The sequence below is a fragment of the Liolophura sinensis genome, chromosome 6 (assembly GCF_032854445.1).
Source record: "Liolophura sinensis isolate JHLJ2023 chromosome 6, CUHK_Ljap_v2, whole genome shotgun sequence".
Lineage (NCBI taxonomy): Eukaryota > Metazoa > Mollusca > Polyplacophora > Chitonida > Chitonidae > Liolophura > Liolophura sinensis.
Window position 1 is genome coordinate 61,307,491 of NC_088300.1, and position 12,642 is coordinate 61,320,132.

At 36.0% G+C, this 12,642-nt stretch overlaps 2 protein-coding genes across 4 annotated transcripts in view; one reads left to right on the forward strand and one right to left on the reverse strand.

Annotated features, from left to right (window-relative positions):
* The window catches only part of LOC135466199 (lipase maturation factor 2-like), a 40,030-nt gene extending 39,749 nt beyond the window's left edge, over window positions 1-281 (reverse strand). For all 3 annotated transcript variants that reach the window (XM_064743597.1, XM_064743595.1, XM_064743596.1), the window contains exon 1: window positions 152-281. In XM_064743597.1, coding sequence (XP_064599667.1) covers window positions 152-245 — 94 coding nt within the window. In that variant the 5' untranslated portion in view covers window positions 246-281. The remainder of the gene's footprint in view (window positions 1-151) is intronic.
* A 348-nt stretch (window positions 282-629) lies between these two features.
* On the forward strand, window positions 630-11,928 carry LOC135468679 (condensin-2 complex subunit H2-like). Its single transcript, XM_064747060.1, has 20 exons — window positions 630-658; window positions 2,317-2,458; window positions 2,819-2,920; window positions 3,186-3,241; window positions 3,916-3,994; window positions 4,324-4,395; window positions 4,726-4,805; window positions 5,003-5,175; window positions 5,636-5,704; window positions 5,835-5,920; window positions 6,261-6,332; window positions 6,782-6,851; window positions 7,180-7,287; window positions 7,589-7,716; window positions 8,278-8,365; window positions 9,294-9,392; window positions 9,754-9,821; window positions 10,449-10,550; window positions 11,016-11,162; window positions 11,530-11,928. The coding sequence occupies exons 2-20, from the start codon at window positions 2,333-2,335 to the stop codon at window positions 11,662-11,664; spliced, it is 1,860 nt and encodes a 619-aa protein (XP_064603130.1). The 5' UTR covers window positions 630-658; window positions 2,317-2,332; the 3' UTR covers window positions 11,665-11,928.
* Window positions 11,929-12,642: the final 714 nt, after the last annotated feature.

Sequence of the window (12,642 nt, forward strand, 5' to 3'; positions counted from 1 at the left end):
ACTCTAGCTCAGCACTTTCTCATTTTATGATTTCATTTCATTTCCAGGCAGACTTCATTTTGAAATAGTGATAAGTGATCAACGTTAACAAGTAAACTCAACAGATCTACATGAAAGATTCCAGTACTGGAGAATGTTTGCAGATACTAACCTGGAAGCTGCACATATAAGGAGCCAAATGCAAATAAATATATAACGGACATGGACCATAAGAAAAGGTCCTTTGCGACTCGGACACCGGCCATGGTAACAAAAGATGCGTCCACTGGGGAACACGGAGATCAACAGTTCGGACGTGGTCAGTGAAGATGCTGAACCGCACAACACCTCCAGCAGCATGTAGGCCGACGCAGCACAACTTAGAAATACATCGTCGTAAAACAAAGTAATATATGTGAATCACTTTGTGGATACATTGTTATTTCTATACTTATTCAACATGATTAATGCAGTTTTATTGTCAAGGAAGGTGTAAATATCACCCTTTCTACTCGCGTACGTATTTCATTAAATCCTAGCACAGTACTTTGAAAGGACGACAGTCAATGGACAATATGTCAGCATTTAGGATCCAGCCAATCGTCCAGCTCGACTCAAATGGCTATCCAAAGTAGTCCGGTTCAGCGCGGGATATTAAAACGTTTGTTTTGCCAAAAAGGTCTGTCTAAAATTGATTTCTGTACATTTAATTAACAAACGATAAAAATTATGCTACCTGTGTGTAGTTTTATATTTTTGTGCATTGGTTGGTCTTTGTAATGGACATACAACTCAATAAATACACCCCTGAGAGTCATGTCAAAATGAAGTCTTTAATACTGCAACAACAACATGGTACATTACAGCCACTGATTTGGTTGCAGTTAGATCTGGGATTTGTTTCATTCTTCCCAGCTTAGCTTTCAGAAATACATGTCTGTACTCTTCCATTTACTAACCTGGAACTTGGTCCTTTAGCGTGTGATGTCCTCAACATGTCAAGGCTGTAGGCTCCTAACACGTCTCTTGTGATCCTTCAGTAATTCTTCCTTAATATTACAGTTATTTGTGAATGATAAAGACCATAACGTCACAATTAACGCAAATGTATCTGTTACATCAGAGGCAAGCCAAACTTCTCTAACCGCCATTTTTAATTTGAGTTGTCGGCGCTAGGCATCATTTGGAAAAAGATAAACTCGTGGAATGATTTGATTGAAAGCAATGAGATGTACACCATATAAAGGGCGATTGTTTGGGAGTCTTAACTTTGTTTTGTGTGTTAATAATGAAAAGAAATGATCTATAATCAGTTATATTGTGTGAAAAAAATGGTCTTAATTTTGGGAAGAGCAGCCAAGTCCATCCTGGCAACCGGGTCACGTGATTTGAAAATGGCATCAATTACATTTGTGTTATTTGCAATGTTATGGCCTTCATTATTCCCACATATTGAGGTGATGTGAATTCAGAATTACTCTAAGATCATGGGACACCACTTTTTGTGGCATGCAGCATTGGTATTTGGCAGACAGCACAAATGACAGCATCAAGTTCCAGGTTAGTGAAGGGCTCAGAGCGGTTAATGTGGAAGCTTAGCTGAGAAAATGGCCGACTGATCTTAGAGCTGGGTTCCAGTACACATGAGATCTGAATGTCCTTATGCAAATTTCCTCAGATAAATCATTTTCACCTCTAGTGTCCTACGCTTTTGAACTTATTTAAGTATTTGATTAAACTTACTTCTGATTGCTAACTGTATGAACTGGGAGTAACTGATACATCATCTCATCAATTCATTGTCCAAGTACCACTGAGTATTTGAAGGTTGAGAAATATTTGGACATGACACAATCATGACTGGTCAACTGCTTGATTGCGCTATTCGCAGGTGTAGTGAAGAACAGATTGCGGCTCAAATAAGCACTCTTGTCACCTCAAACCCACTTCAAAACATGTCCACTTTTAATTGCCAAATCAGTTTTAATTAGTTGTATGGTTAATAGTGTGTTAGCGCAGAACAATGACTTAGAAGTCTCACGCCAGTGTGTGGTCAATGTGTGTTCAAGTTCTGGTCATGCTGGCTTCCTTTCTGGCCTTACATGGAAAGGACTGCCATCAGCCTGTGGATGGATGTTGATTTCCCTCTGGCTCTGCCCTGTTTCCTTCCACCATAATACTGGACGCTGATGTAAGAGTGAAATATTTTTGAGTATGGCATAAAACACCAGTCAAATAAATAAGTAAATTTTCTTTACCATGGCGATGATGTACGGTATGTGTTTGTGTGATGTAATTGTTTTTTTATAATACATACCTGGTGCTTTATTTTCTCAGGTCCAGAGGTGACAACATGGTTATCTCCAGCCCTCAGAGTGACCTGGAGGCCAGGTTTGCTCATATCCTCCAACCCATCAGAGACCTGACCAAAAACTGGGATGTGGACATCGCTAACCATTTGGAGGAATATCTTGATGAGGTATTCAAACAGCATTGACCTTGATCATATTTCTCAAAGGGATTTATGCCCAGAGCTCAAGTTACAAATAAACACCAGAAGTGTTACCTTCAATGTATATAGTAGGTGTAAATATAAAGATGGTCTTACCACAAGCATTTTGTAGAATGGGCCCTTAAATGTTGAAGAGATTGATTGATTGAATAAATGACTATGGCTTATCGCTATTTAGGGCAATATAGCAGCAATATTGTGGGGATACTTTGGGCGGGATGTGACCACTCTCACTATTCATTTTTTCCTTTGACCTAAATTATGAAGCTTATGGACTGTCTACTTTTGTAATTCCACTCATGTACTCATAAATATTTTCTTTTGCAGATTGAAAGTATATCAGTTACATTTGATGGAGGGGCAACTACAATGAATTTTTCTGAAGCTGCATTGGTCATCCAAGGGTCAGCATCAGTGTACAGTAGAAAGGTGAAGTAGACAGCCTGTCTATTTATACTTGTGATTTACCACTCTTATAGTGCAAACATATGACTGCCTTTTATTTAGTAATAAAAAAAAATGAGAGCATTTATTTTTTGGATATATTTTCAGCAATCTTTTCACTAAGGCTTTCTTCATTTACACACACACACACACACATATATATATTTTTTTTTTACATTTTTTTTGGCATGTTTGAATTGGGTGAATTTTTAACATTATCATTATGTTGTGGAATTGTGTATATTTTCAGGTGGAGTACCTCTATACCCTGGTATACCAAGTGCTTGATTTGCTGGCAAGCAAAAAGTAAGGATATTTATGATGTTAAATTAAGTTATGGACAGGTGTAATGGGGTCTGACTGAAATGAAGCCATGGTTTTGAATAATATGAAGTCCTAGATTTATGAAAGTCAGTGGTACACTAGCTCTGTAGGGCTGTGACTATGTGGCGGTTGGAGTTGGAATTTATCCAATTTCAACTGTAGCTTCATGCTTGTATGTATTTACTGGGGATGACACATGGGAGCACCAACCTGGAATTGATAGCTGAGACGACTGTGACTACAGACAGACAAATTATCTGGCACCAGCTGTAGTATACTGAAACTAGCAAGGGAAGTACAAAAGCTTATGGAACAAGACAGGGCTGTGACGGTATACCTAATGACAGCCCTACGGAGCTAATGTATGTTTGTGATATACACCCAGAACTCTTCAGATGTTCTCAGTAGTTTTTTAAGGAATGAGCACTTATTAAATGACAAGTGTTGTTAATGAGTAGGTTCATTTGACACACAGCTACATGTACATGCGACACAGGTATTGTCTATGTCCGCTCCTTAAATGTTGATATTTTCTATATACTGCTTTCATAGAGTTTTTCTTTTTTTTTTAACTGAATGATCTTTACTTATTTGCATTTTTGTTATAGCCTTATGATGTTAAACAGCAATCACATAGGTTGTGATTTTCATTTCAGGCGACAAACACAGGCCTCCTCTGTGGATGCAGATGGAAATGACAGAGATGCTAACTTTCCACCTGACGCAGATGAAGAGGTATCTATTACCTACTGTCTGTATTTTATTTAACACTCTAAACTTCATGCGTGTCATATCTGTGGACATGTTCAAGCTTTATAATTTACTGTTAGGACTTGCCATTTGGATGCATAAAAAATGTTGAGGTGAAAATTATGATCTACCATACTTGGTGTGAAATTTTTAGCTCCTTTGACATGTGAAATTTATAATATTGTCTTTCTATACATTTTGTTGACACGTGCTGACTGTTCAGTTCAGTACCATATTCAGTTCTTATCATAGTTCAGCATCTTGTGAAATGTTTTAGAATTCTCGTTGTAAATGGAAAATGGGTTGTGTTGTAGTTCCTGACCCTCGATGATGTCAAAGTTCACAAAAACATTAATATGAAGAGTGATGGGGAGGACCCTACACAGGTAGGATTTTTTTGGTTAGACAAAGATGTGTTTTACGTACATTGCATTCCGTTATTAGTTCATATGTCTGAAACTTTATCATAGTTATCCGAAAAAAAATACTAATTAGCATATGGTGAATCTGAACACAATAAGATTCCTTTGTTAAATGTTAAAGTTTCTAAAATTGAAAAAGAAGACCAGAAAAAATACTGGCTTGAACATGATTTGAACTCATGAGATAGGATTTCTAAACTGGATATGCCAGCCAGTGGAACAGGCAAGAAAGATGGGTACATTGTGCTTGTTACACCGTAGACATATGGTTATAATTTCCGGTGTCTTTTGTAGGGTGTTCATCCTATACCCAGAACCCCAATGTCTCTAATTCCCTTGGATGATGGAGAGAAAGGAAAGAATCCATTATTAAGGTTTGTTTATATATGCATGCATGTTGTGTTTGGTTTGCTTTTGATATGCTGTCACAGTTTGCCTGAAAAAATTTAACAGTCCTGATAAAGAGAAAAATAAACATCAAAGTTGTCCAATAAAACCATTCTCTCAGATCTGGTGAAGTTGTTGACATGCCATTTGTTTGTCTTGATGTTCATCCTGTTTTGTATTCTAGTAAAACTGGCGAGTTGCTGGGCAGCAGGAATGATTTCAAGATGAACACATGTAACATACATCAAACTGGAGCCATGCTGCTGGATATGTCCCACTTAAACCTGTTAGATGGTTCCATGCAGGCCAAGACCTCAACCCCGATAGCTGCCTTAAACATCCATAATAAGGGCACAGGTAAGGCATTAGTCGGCTTCAATTCTTTCTGACTAAGGTATATGTAGCTATTAGCTTTCTCTTTGTGGTTAGACAACCTGATCCATAACTACATGTTCGAGGCTGAGCCATTCACAGCCAAGACTTCCATTATGTTATTTGTGGTTAGTTTGGTCAAAGGACAGCATTTAAAACCAAAACACTCTGTGGTCTTCGAATGCTGATTGTTCCGTGGCCTGATTGTATTAAAACAGTTGTCTGCTTTGAGTGTTGTTATGATTCAGTGAAGTTACAATGATTATGCTGCGGGTGGTCGTGAATTTCCTCTGGGTTCTGCCTGGTTTCCTCCCACCATAATATTGGCTGCCGTCGTATAAGGGAAATATTCTTAAGTATGATGCAAAACACCAATCAAATAAATAATGATTATGAATCGTTTGTCTTATGTTTATCAAATGAGTGTTCCATGTATCTTTGACAGAAATCGTTCCACAGGAAGTGGATGTGAATCAGAACGCCTGTGATGAGGACTTTCCACAAGATGTCAGCAGTAAGTATAAAAAAAATAAGGATTCCAGAAAACTTCTGAACATTTCATGGTCTCTACCATGAGAAGTTTTGTTCTCTTTTGGTAGTGATAATGTTTTAGGTGTTGGTCATCTGTTTTTCACTCTTTTCAGTGGATGATAACAATGTCGAGATGCCATTTGATGATGCGGGGGAAACCGCCGATAATAATAATGATGTCCTTAAAGAACAAGTACATGTAAGTTTTGTTAGCATCTCTTTTGACTAACATAATCATAAATACTGTAAATAATCAAGTTAGGTCTCTCTGATGAAATGTAGTGTTAGATATGCATGTAGTAAGTCACTTAAATACACTTAGTCTGTTTGCTCTGAACACTATTATCTTGTCTATTCAAAGTATTTGATGTTCCTGCTGGTTTAATTGAAGTTTTATGTTTGTTGGTTATCTGGTGAGTTGGTGCAGTTTTCTTGAACCATGCACCTGACAGCCAGTCCATTAAAACTAAATATTCTCTAGGATTCCATTAAACACCAATAAGTATGTAAAATTTACTGTGCTATTTATTTTTTTGCAGGAGACACTTCCTCTTGCTCTCAGACGTTCAGAGAGAAAGAAAGAACATATAGCAGAGAAAAAGAATGTACCTGTGAGTGTTTGTGCTTCTGTATTTTGTCTCAGAGATGAAGTAGATAATGATATTTGGTATATCCCATTTTAATATACAGTTGTGTGATGTGTCAGAAGACATGTTGACTATTGATGGTTTTTATACGTTTAATAAAACATGTCTTGATGTTTAAATTAAAAAGACGAAATCCACTTCACATGTCTGCTTATTTCGGGTACCAGATAGATTCGTGGTTCCACTTTCACATATTGACTTATCTGAATTTCCTCATAAATTATTGAGAATGATGAAGTACTTGTATGCTAGCCTAAAGGAAATAATGTAAGATATTTTTTATGTCGAAGAAGAGAAAATGCGTTGAAAGTGTAAGCTTTTACAGAAATACATTTATCTCTCTGTCAGAGAACCAGCACACCAACAATTTTTTTGTGTCCATTGTTGTTCGAAAGTTGTGTTTTTGACTGTAGGAGATCAATTATTGGGAGCCCCTAGATCCTCATTGCTCTGAAAACTTGACAGAGAAACCAGCCAAAAAAGGTATGATCAAAAATACATGTTTTTAAGTAGATATTTAATACTTCACATGTTATATGATGCTGCTTTTGTTCCTTTTGATGTGCTCTAGAAGATTAGAAAGAAATGAAAATTATAAAGAAAGAGGTACTTAATCCCTGTGGGAACTTGTAGGTAAAAAGGTTTTTCAAAATTTTTTTATATATATATGTTTTTATGAAATGTTCTTGTATGGTATCCTGTCTTTGAAGGCAGACTTCAGCGCATAATGTTGAACAGTTAATGAGACAGTTTCTTGTGGAAGTTATTTATGTTACTTCTGATTTTTGGTGTTGTATGTGTTTTGTTCTAGGACGACCGTTTAGAATACCTGCTCCATTACAGACCAACAAAAAGAAGAGGAAAAAGACTCCGGAGAAGCAACCACTTGTTCCTATTTCACAGTTTATAACGACAGCTTGTAAGTGATCTTTCACATAGGAGCTTATTTTTACACTTCTATATGTATATGTATCTTGTCATCATCCAAAATATGTATATACCATTTTATTCTTTTTCAGTGTTTATTTTATTAATAATTTGGAGAACACTAATACTCCCTTTACAATGACCAATCCTTGCACTGATAAAATATATTTGGATTTTTGATTTTACAGTGGTAACCTTTTAAGAAACTTTTTTGCAGCATTTTTTCTCTCTACGAAAACTGAAACGATAAAGTTACACCGATTTTCAAGGTCGTTAAACATTATATCTTACAGTTTATTCTCATTCATCAAAGTTCCCAAAGAATCCTTTAAAAGTACCGTCCTTCCCTGAGCTGGAGAAAATGTATTGGGAAGAGTTTCGGCGAAGACAGAGCTTTCATAAAAAAGAGAGGAAAGTATTGGTAAGTGGAAGAATGTGTGTATGTTTTCAGATGACAAAAACTAGCCAGATATAAGGTAAGGACATCAGAGATGACTGAATTCTGGGTTTAAGACTAGGCTAGTGTTGATACCACCAGTTGAACTTCCAAAAATGGTATCTTTGACATCTTCACTGAATTGTTGGTATGTAAAACAATTTCAAGGACTAAATTAATGAGTTACTACTAGGAGGCCCTTCATACGGTTTGCACTTCTAGCTGTGCTTAACATTCTCTTAAACAAAAGTATTGAAAATAGGATGAGAAATGGAGAAATTGTTTAGTGGATCATCTGCCCATCTGTATTCTTTTTTTTTTTATTGGATTTTTATTTTGATGGTATAAATTTTTTCAGGAATTTGAAGTGATTTTGGCATTTAGGATACTTTGTGATATCCTCACTTTTAGCACATCACCCTATATCTGCTTGAGATCAATACAGATTCCAGCAGTTTACACCTATCAATGGTATTCCAGCATGTTTGACTTACTTCTAGTAGGCCAAGTCCACCAGGTGTGCAGCTGTTTGGTGTTTGATTACAGGTGGAGGAGGGCAGATATGAGGAATTGGCAGAGGAGGAGCAGCAAGATGAACCAGAGGAGAATGCTGACATTAACATTCCATCACCAGGTAAAAAAAAAAAAAAAATGTTCATGCTAAAAAAAAAAATACATTTATATATTATATATCTACAGTAAGTGACGTATAATTTCATAGAATTTTCATGGAAAAGTTGAGAAGTTGGTGAAAAATTATGTTACGTCATAAATTTTCATAGGAGTTATCTCCAACTGAGTACAGCAGGGTGATTAGTAGCTGAAATATACCATGAAATTATAGGATGCAATTCCATAATGGTAGATGTAGTAGTAATACCATAAATAGAGTACACAACATTTCAGCGAGCATATTATATATGTATTACTAGATTAATCCATGACTGCTCTTTCGGACACTAAGTGAGGATGTTATGTCTGACCTTTTCCTGCACAACATTTGGAGAGTTTGGTGCAGGCTGAATTGACCATGGCTCTCTTCCATTCTATGAGTAATATGTTCCCATTTCAGGGCCTGATCTAGGGCATTTTCGAACCTGTCAAAAGGGTTTGTGGGGTCTGAAGTTTGGGATGCCAGATGTTTATTGATTTTGTGATATTTACACAGACCTAAGTCTTTAATTTGTGGAACTCCTGGTCTGCTCTTTTTAGCCATTATACATGTAACTGTAGCATGAATGCTTAATTTCTTTGTTTTTTTCATATGCTTTGTCCATCTAATGAACAACATATTCATATCTTTAATTTTCACAAAGTAAAAAAAAAAAACAAAAAAACTGGGATAGTAATGTCTGTCCTCAAAATTAAGAATTTAGTTGCATAAGCGGTAAACCAAAAGAGCACCCAAATTATTCAACCAGATCAACCACTGCAGACTACACAAAATAGATTTGGGCAGAATTTAGGCAGGAAAGGAAAATTGATATTAAGATGATACCATTATTTAACAATTGAAGGCTTTTTGAGTATTTAGTTATTGTTTGTTTTATTTTGATTTGTAGATGATGATCAAGATGATGGAGGGGATGGTGGGTTTGAGTGTGAAGATCTGCCTATCAGTGATGAGATGCTGTCTACGAGAGAAGATAAGGTGTCATTAAGTAAGGCTGACTCAGTGCCGAATTTGTTGTTATACTGGAACTTCTGTAAAAAGGGGTGGTTGACGTTCATACTGGAGAAGTTTTAGTTTATAGCAATGATCATTATATTCAAATAGAGAAGATAATAAAGCAAACCTAGAAATTTTGCTGCCTTTGACAAGATGTCCGTGAATAAAGGAGGTCCGACTTCCTCAAGATTATATCTGTCAATATTACGGAAGATGTTGTAAGATTAAAAGCGGGTTTTTCTGTTTCTCTGCAACTTTTCCCATAGAAGAAAAACATTTGAAATCCAAAGCTTACTGAAAATGTATGATGAAAATCGTGAACAAAATTAATGATGGTTTTTCATTGTTTTCAGGCTTCCAAAGCCAGGGTAGCCAAGGTTTGATGGTATCATCTTACGAGGAATTGGTTCGTCATCATGTGGTATGTTAATCTACCTGCGATGGTTGTCACTTTTATTAAAGGATTAAAGCAGGGTGTCCGGAGTAAACCACATACTTTTGATGAGTTACTGGTTGGTGATGGTGCAGGCAAGTGACCTCAAGCGAATACAACCACACACAAAAGCTCTGCTGACCACTTTGTAATGGCAACAAGGGTTGGTAACTGCTTGTAGGCTTTCTGGCAGAGCTGTCACTATCACTATCAACTTTAGCGATGACCCCTTCAGGCCAAGCCAGTTTAAGTTCTTGTTTTACAGGCAAAATAAATCTTTTCCAATGTGGAAAATGTGGACTGTCCCAGCAATATTTTCCTTTCGATTACATTTGACATGGTTGGAAAGCTTTGAATAACAGGAAAACCCTAAAATTATCAAGCTATTTAAAAGATTTTCAGTTTACTTTTCTGTTTTGGATTTTTCACCCATAAAACACAACATGAACTTTGTGTTGCCTTGTGTATACGTGTCCAGCTTTCTTTATCTCTGAACATGCTGGTAGCTTTTCTGATGTAATCCCCATCATGTCATACTGAAAGTGCTACTTATCACTAGTGCAGTGAACAAATCAACCTACCTGCTTTTCAAAATATGTCGTTGTCTGGTTTCAGGAGGGTTTCCTGGCGAGTGCCCAGCAGTATGCTCAGATTACAGAATTAGCAAAGAGGGTGACAGAATGGGAGGACAAGATTGGACCCAAGCTACAGGAAGAGGTGAGACTTTGTCGCCCATCAGATAAAGTTCCAAAAGCAGCTTGATTCAGGCTCAAGAATTGCACCAGATATCATCCAATTTGACAAAAGTTTGCGGGTAGATAATTTTGTGGCACCTCAGATCAAGCTCTGAAAGTTCCTGAGAATTAGTGTGTATGCTCCTTATCAGCAGTTCCATTTCTGGAAGGAAGACCATGGGATCTGGGTGCATATACTTCTGATTATGTTATACAAAAAGTATTTGGAAAATGATGTATCCTTTGATGTAATTGATGATGGCCACAACAAATTACACCCTAATTTGAAAGGATCAGCAGTGTTAGCAATGTGTAGATGACAGAGGAAGAGGAAATTTTGACAAAAAGCACAATCTGAATGCAGTATCTGTGGACATAACACCCTTTAATTTTATTTACCATGCATTTTGAACCTCTATCTAATAATAAAACTTTATTCCTTCGTCAGGATACCCACCCACCATTTGATATCCATCAGTATGGTACAAATGTCCTTGATCACATGGGTAATACAAAGAGGATCCCATTTCGGCACATAGCTTCTGGCAAAAAAGTATATGAAGTCTGCAGGCTTTTTCTGGCAACATTACAGTTGGTAAGTTGATTTTAAATTTAGGGCTTCTAAAGTCTTAAAAACTGTTTTTATTTTAATAGACATGCATTTAATTTTTGTCTTCTGTGTCACATTTGCTTTGGCAGCATTCATTATTTTTCACTGTGCCTAAGCAGCTCTATCTGTTGATTGGTCAAATTTTTGACATTCTCTCTTTTAACATGGGCCATTCACTGTACAAGTGGCCTGCGTTGAAGAACATGCCAAATCATTCACAGCGGATGTTGCAGCACTTGTAAATTTGCATTTGTGGACCTTCATATATTGATCAGATTAATCCTTACAAATTTAAAGACAACAATTCTTTTGTTAGAATTTGATGAATTTAATGTTGTTTTCTTCTTGCCAGGCAAATAATTACAATGTGAAGATAGAGTGTGAAGGAAAACTGGAAGAAGGCATGGACAAAATGGAGCTGGAGTTACTGTCTACAAAGCGTATATATGAGGAACTGGCTGACTACAAGGCCCCTTCAGCAAGCTAATAAACACTGCACTGTCCTGAACATAAAATGTTTAAACTATGCCTGGACACTTTTTATCTGGACACTGTTTCAACACATTGTCATTCTCTACATTTGTACATATTCTGTGAAAAATCATACTGTATATAAACTTTTATTGTATAGATTTGATTAGCACTTAAAGGTAAAGACCTCTCAGAATTGAGGTAACAATCATTGGAAAAACCAATGAAAACCATGGATGAAAATACCATCTTTTTTTTCTTCAGATTTTTCTCTTCAAAACACAATCAGATTTATCAGTCTTTGCTTGGTTTTATGCTGGATAATGTTAGCCACAATAAAGTCACATTATCACCATATGCAGAAAATTTGATGTCAGAATATCTTTTTGAGCTTACATTCTGTGAAAAAAAAACTCATTATAGTGTATATATTATATTAAATTATAGTGTATATATTATATTAAATTATAGTGATAAATAAGTGCAGTTTATGTAAGTAGAGAAAATATGCATTAATTCAATGATAAAAAAAGAAAAGAATCTAAAGTTTAGGTATTTTCATGTTTATTATTGGTTTTTCATCTGATAATTACCTTAATTTTGAGAGTTTTTTCCTTCAAGTTGGGTGCTCCAGAAAAGAGATCATGTCCATGCCAAAATTATGTTACTGCCAAAATCATCAGTGAAATTGCCTTATGTGTAAACAAGTTGAAAAGATGGTGAAATTTTCTTTTTATTTGAAAACCAGGATGTTTTATCCTGGAGTGATCATGTATTTCGTATATTTTTATGAATATTCTTGAGAGCCGCACAAAACATCAATCAAATAAATATATTTTTATCACCTAGAAGAATATTCCCAGGCATTGTAACATGAAATGGAAATGTTTCTGATTCATATACACATTCTGAATCAATGTTTCTGATCAATATATGCTTTCAGAATAAATGTACAAGCTCTTTTAGGGAGGACGTCATATTTTATTTTGTTAGA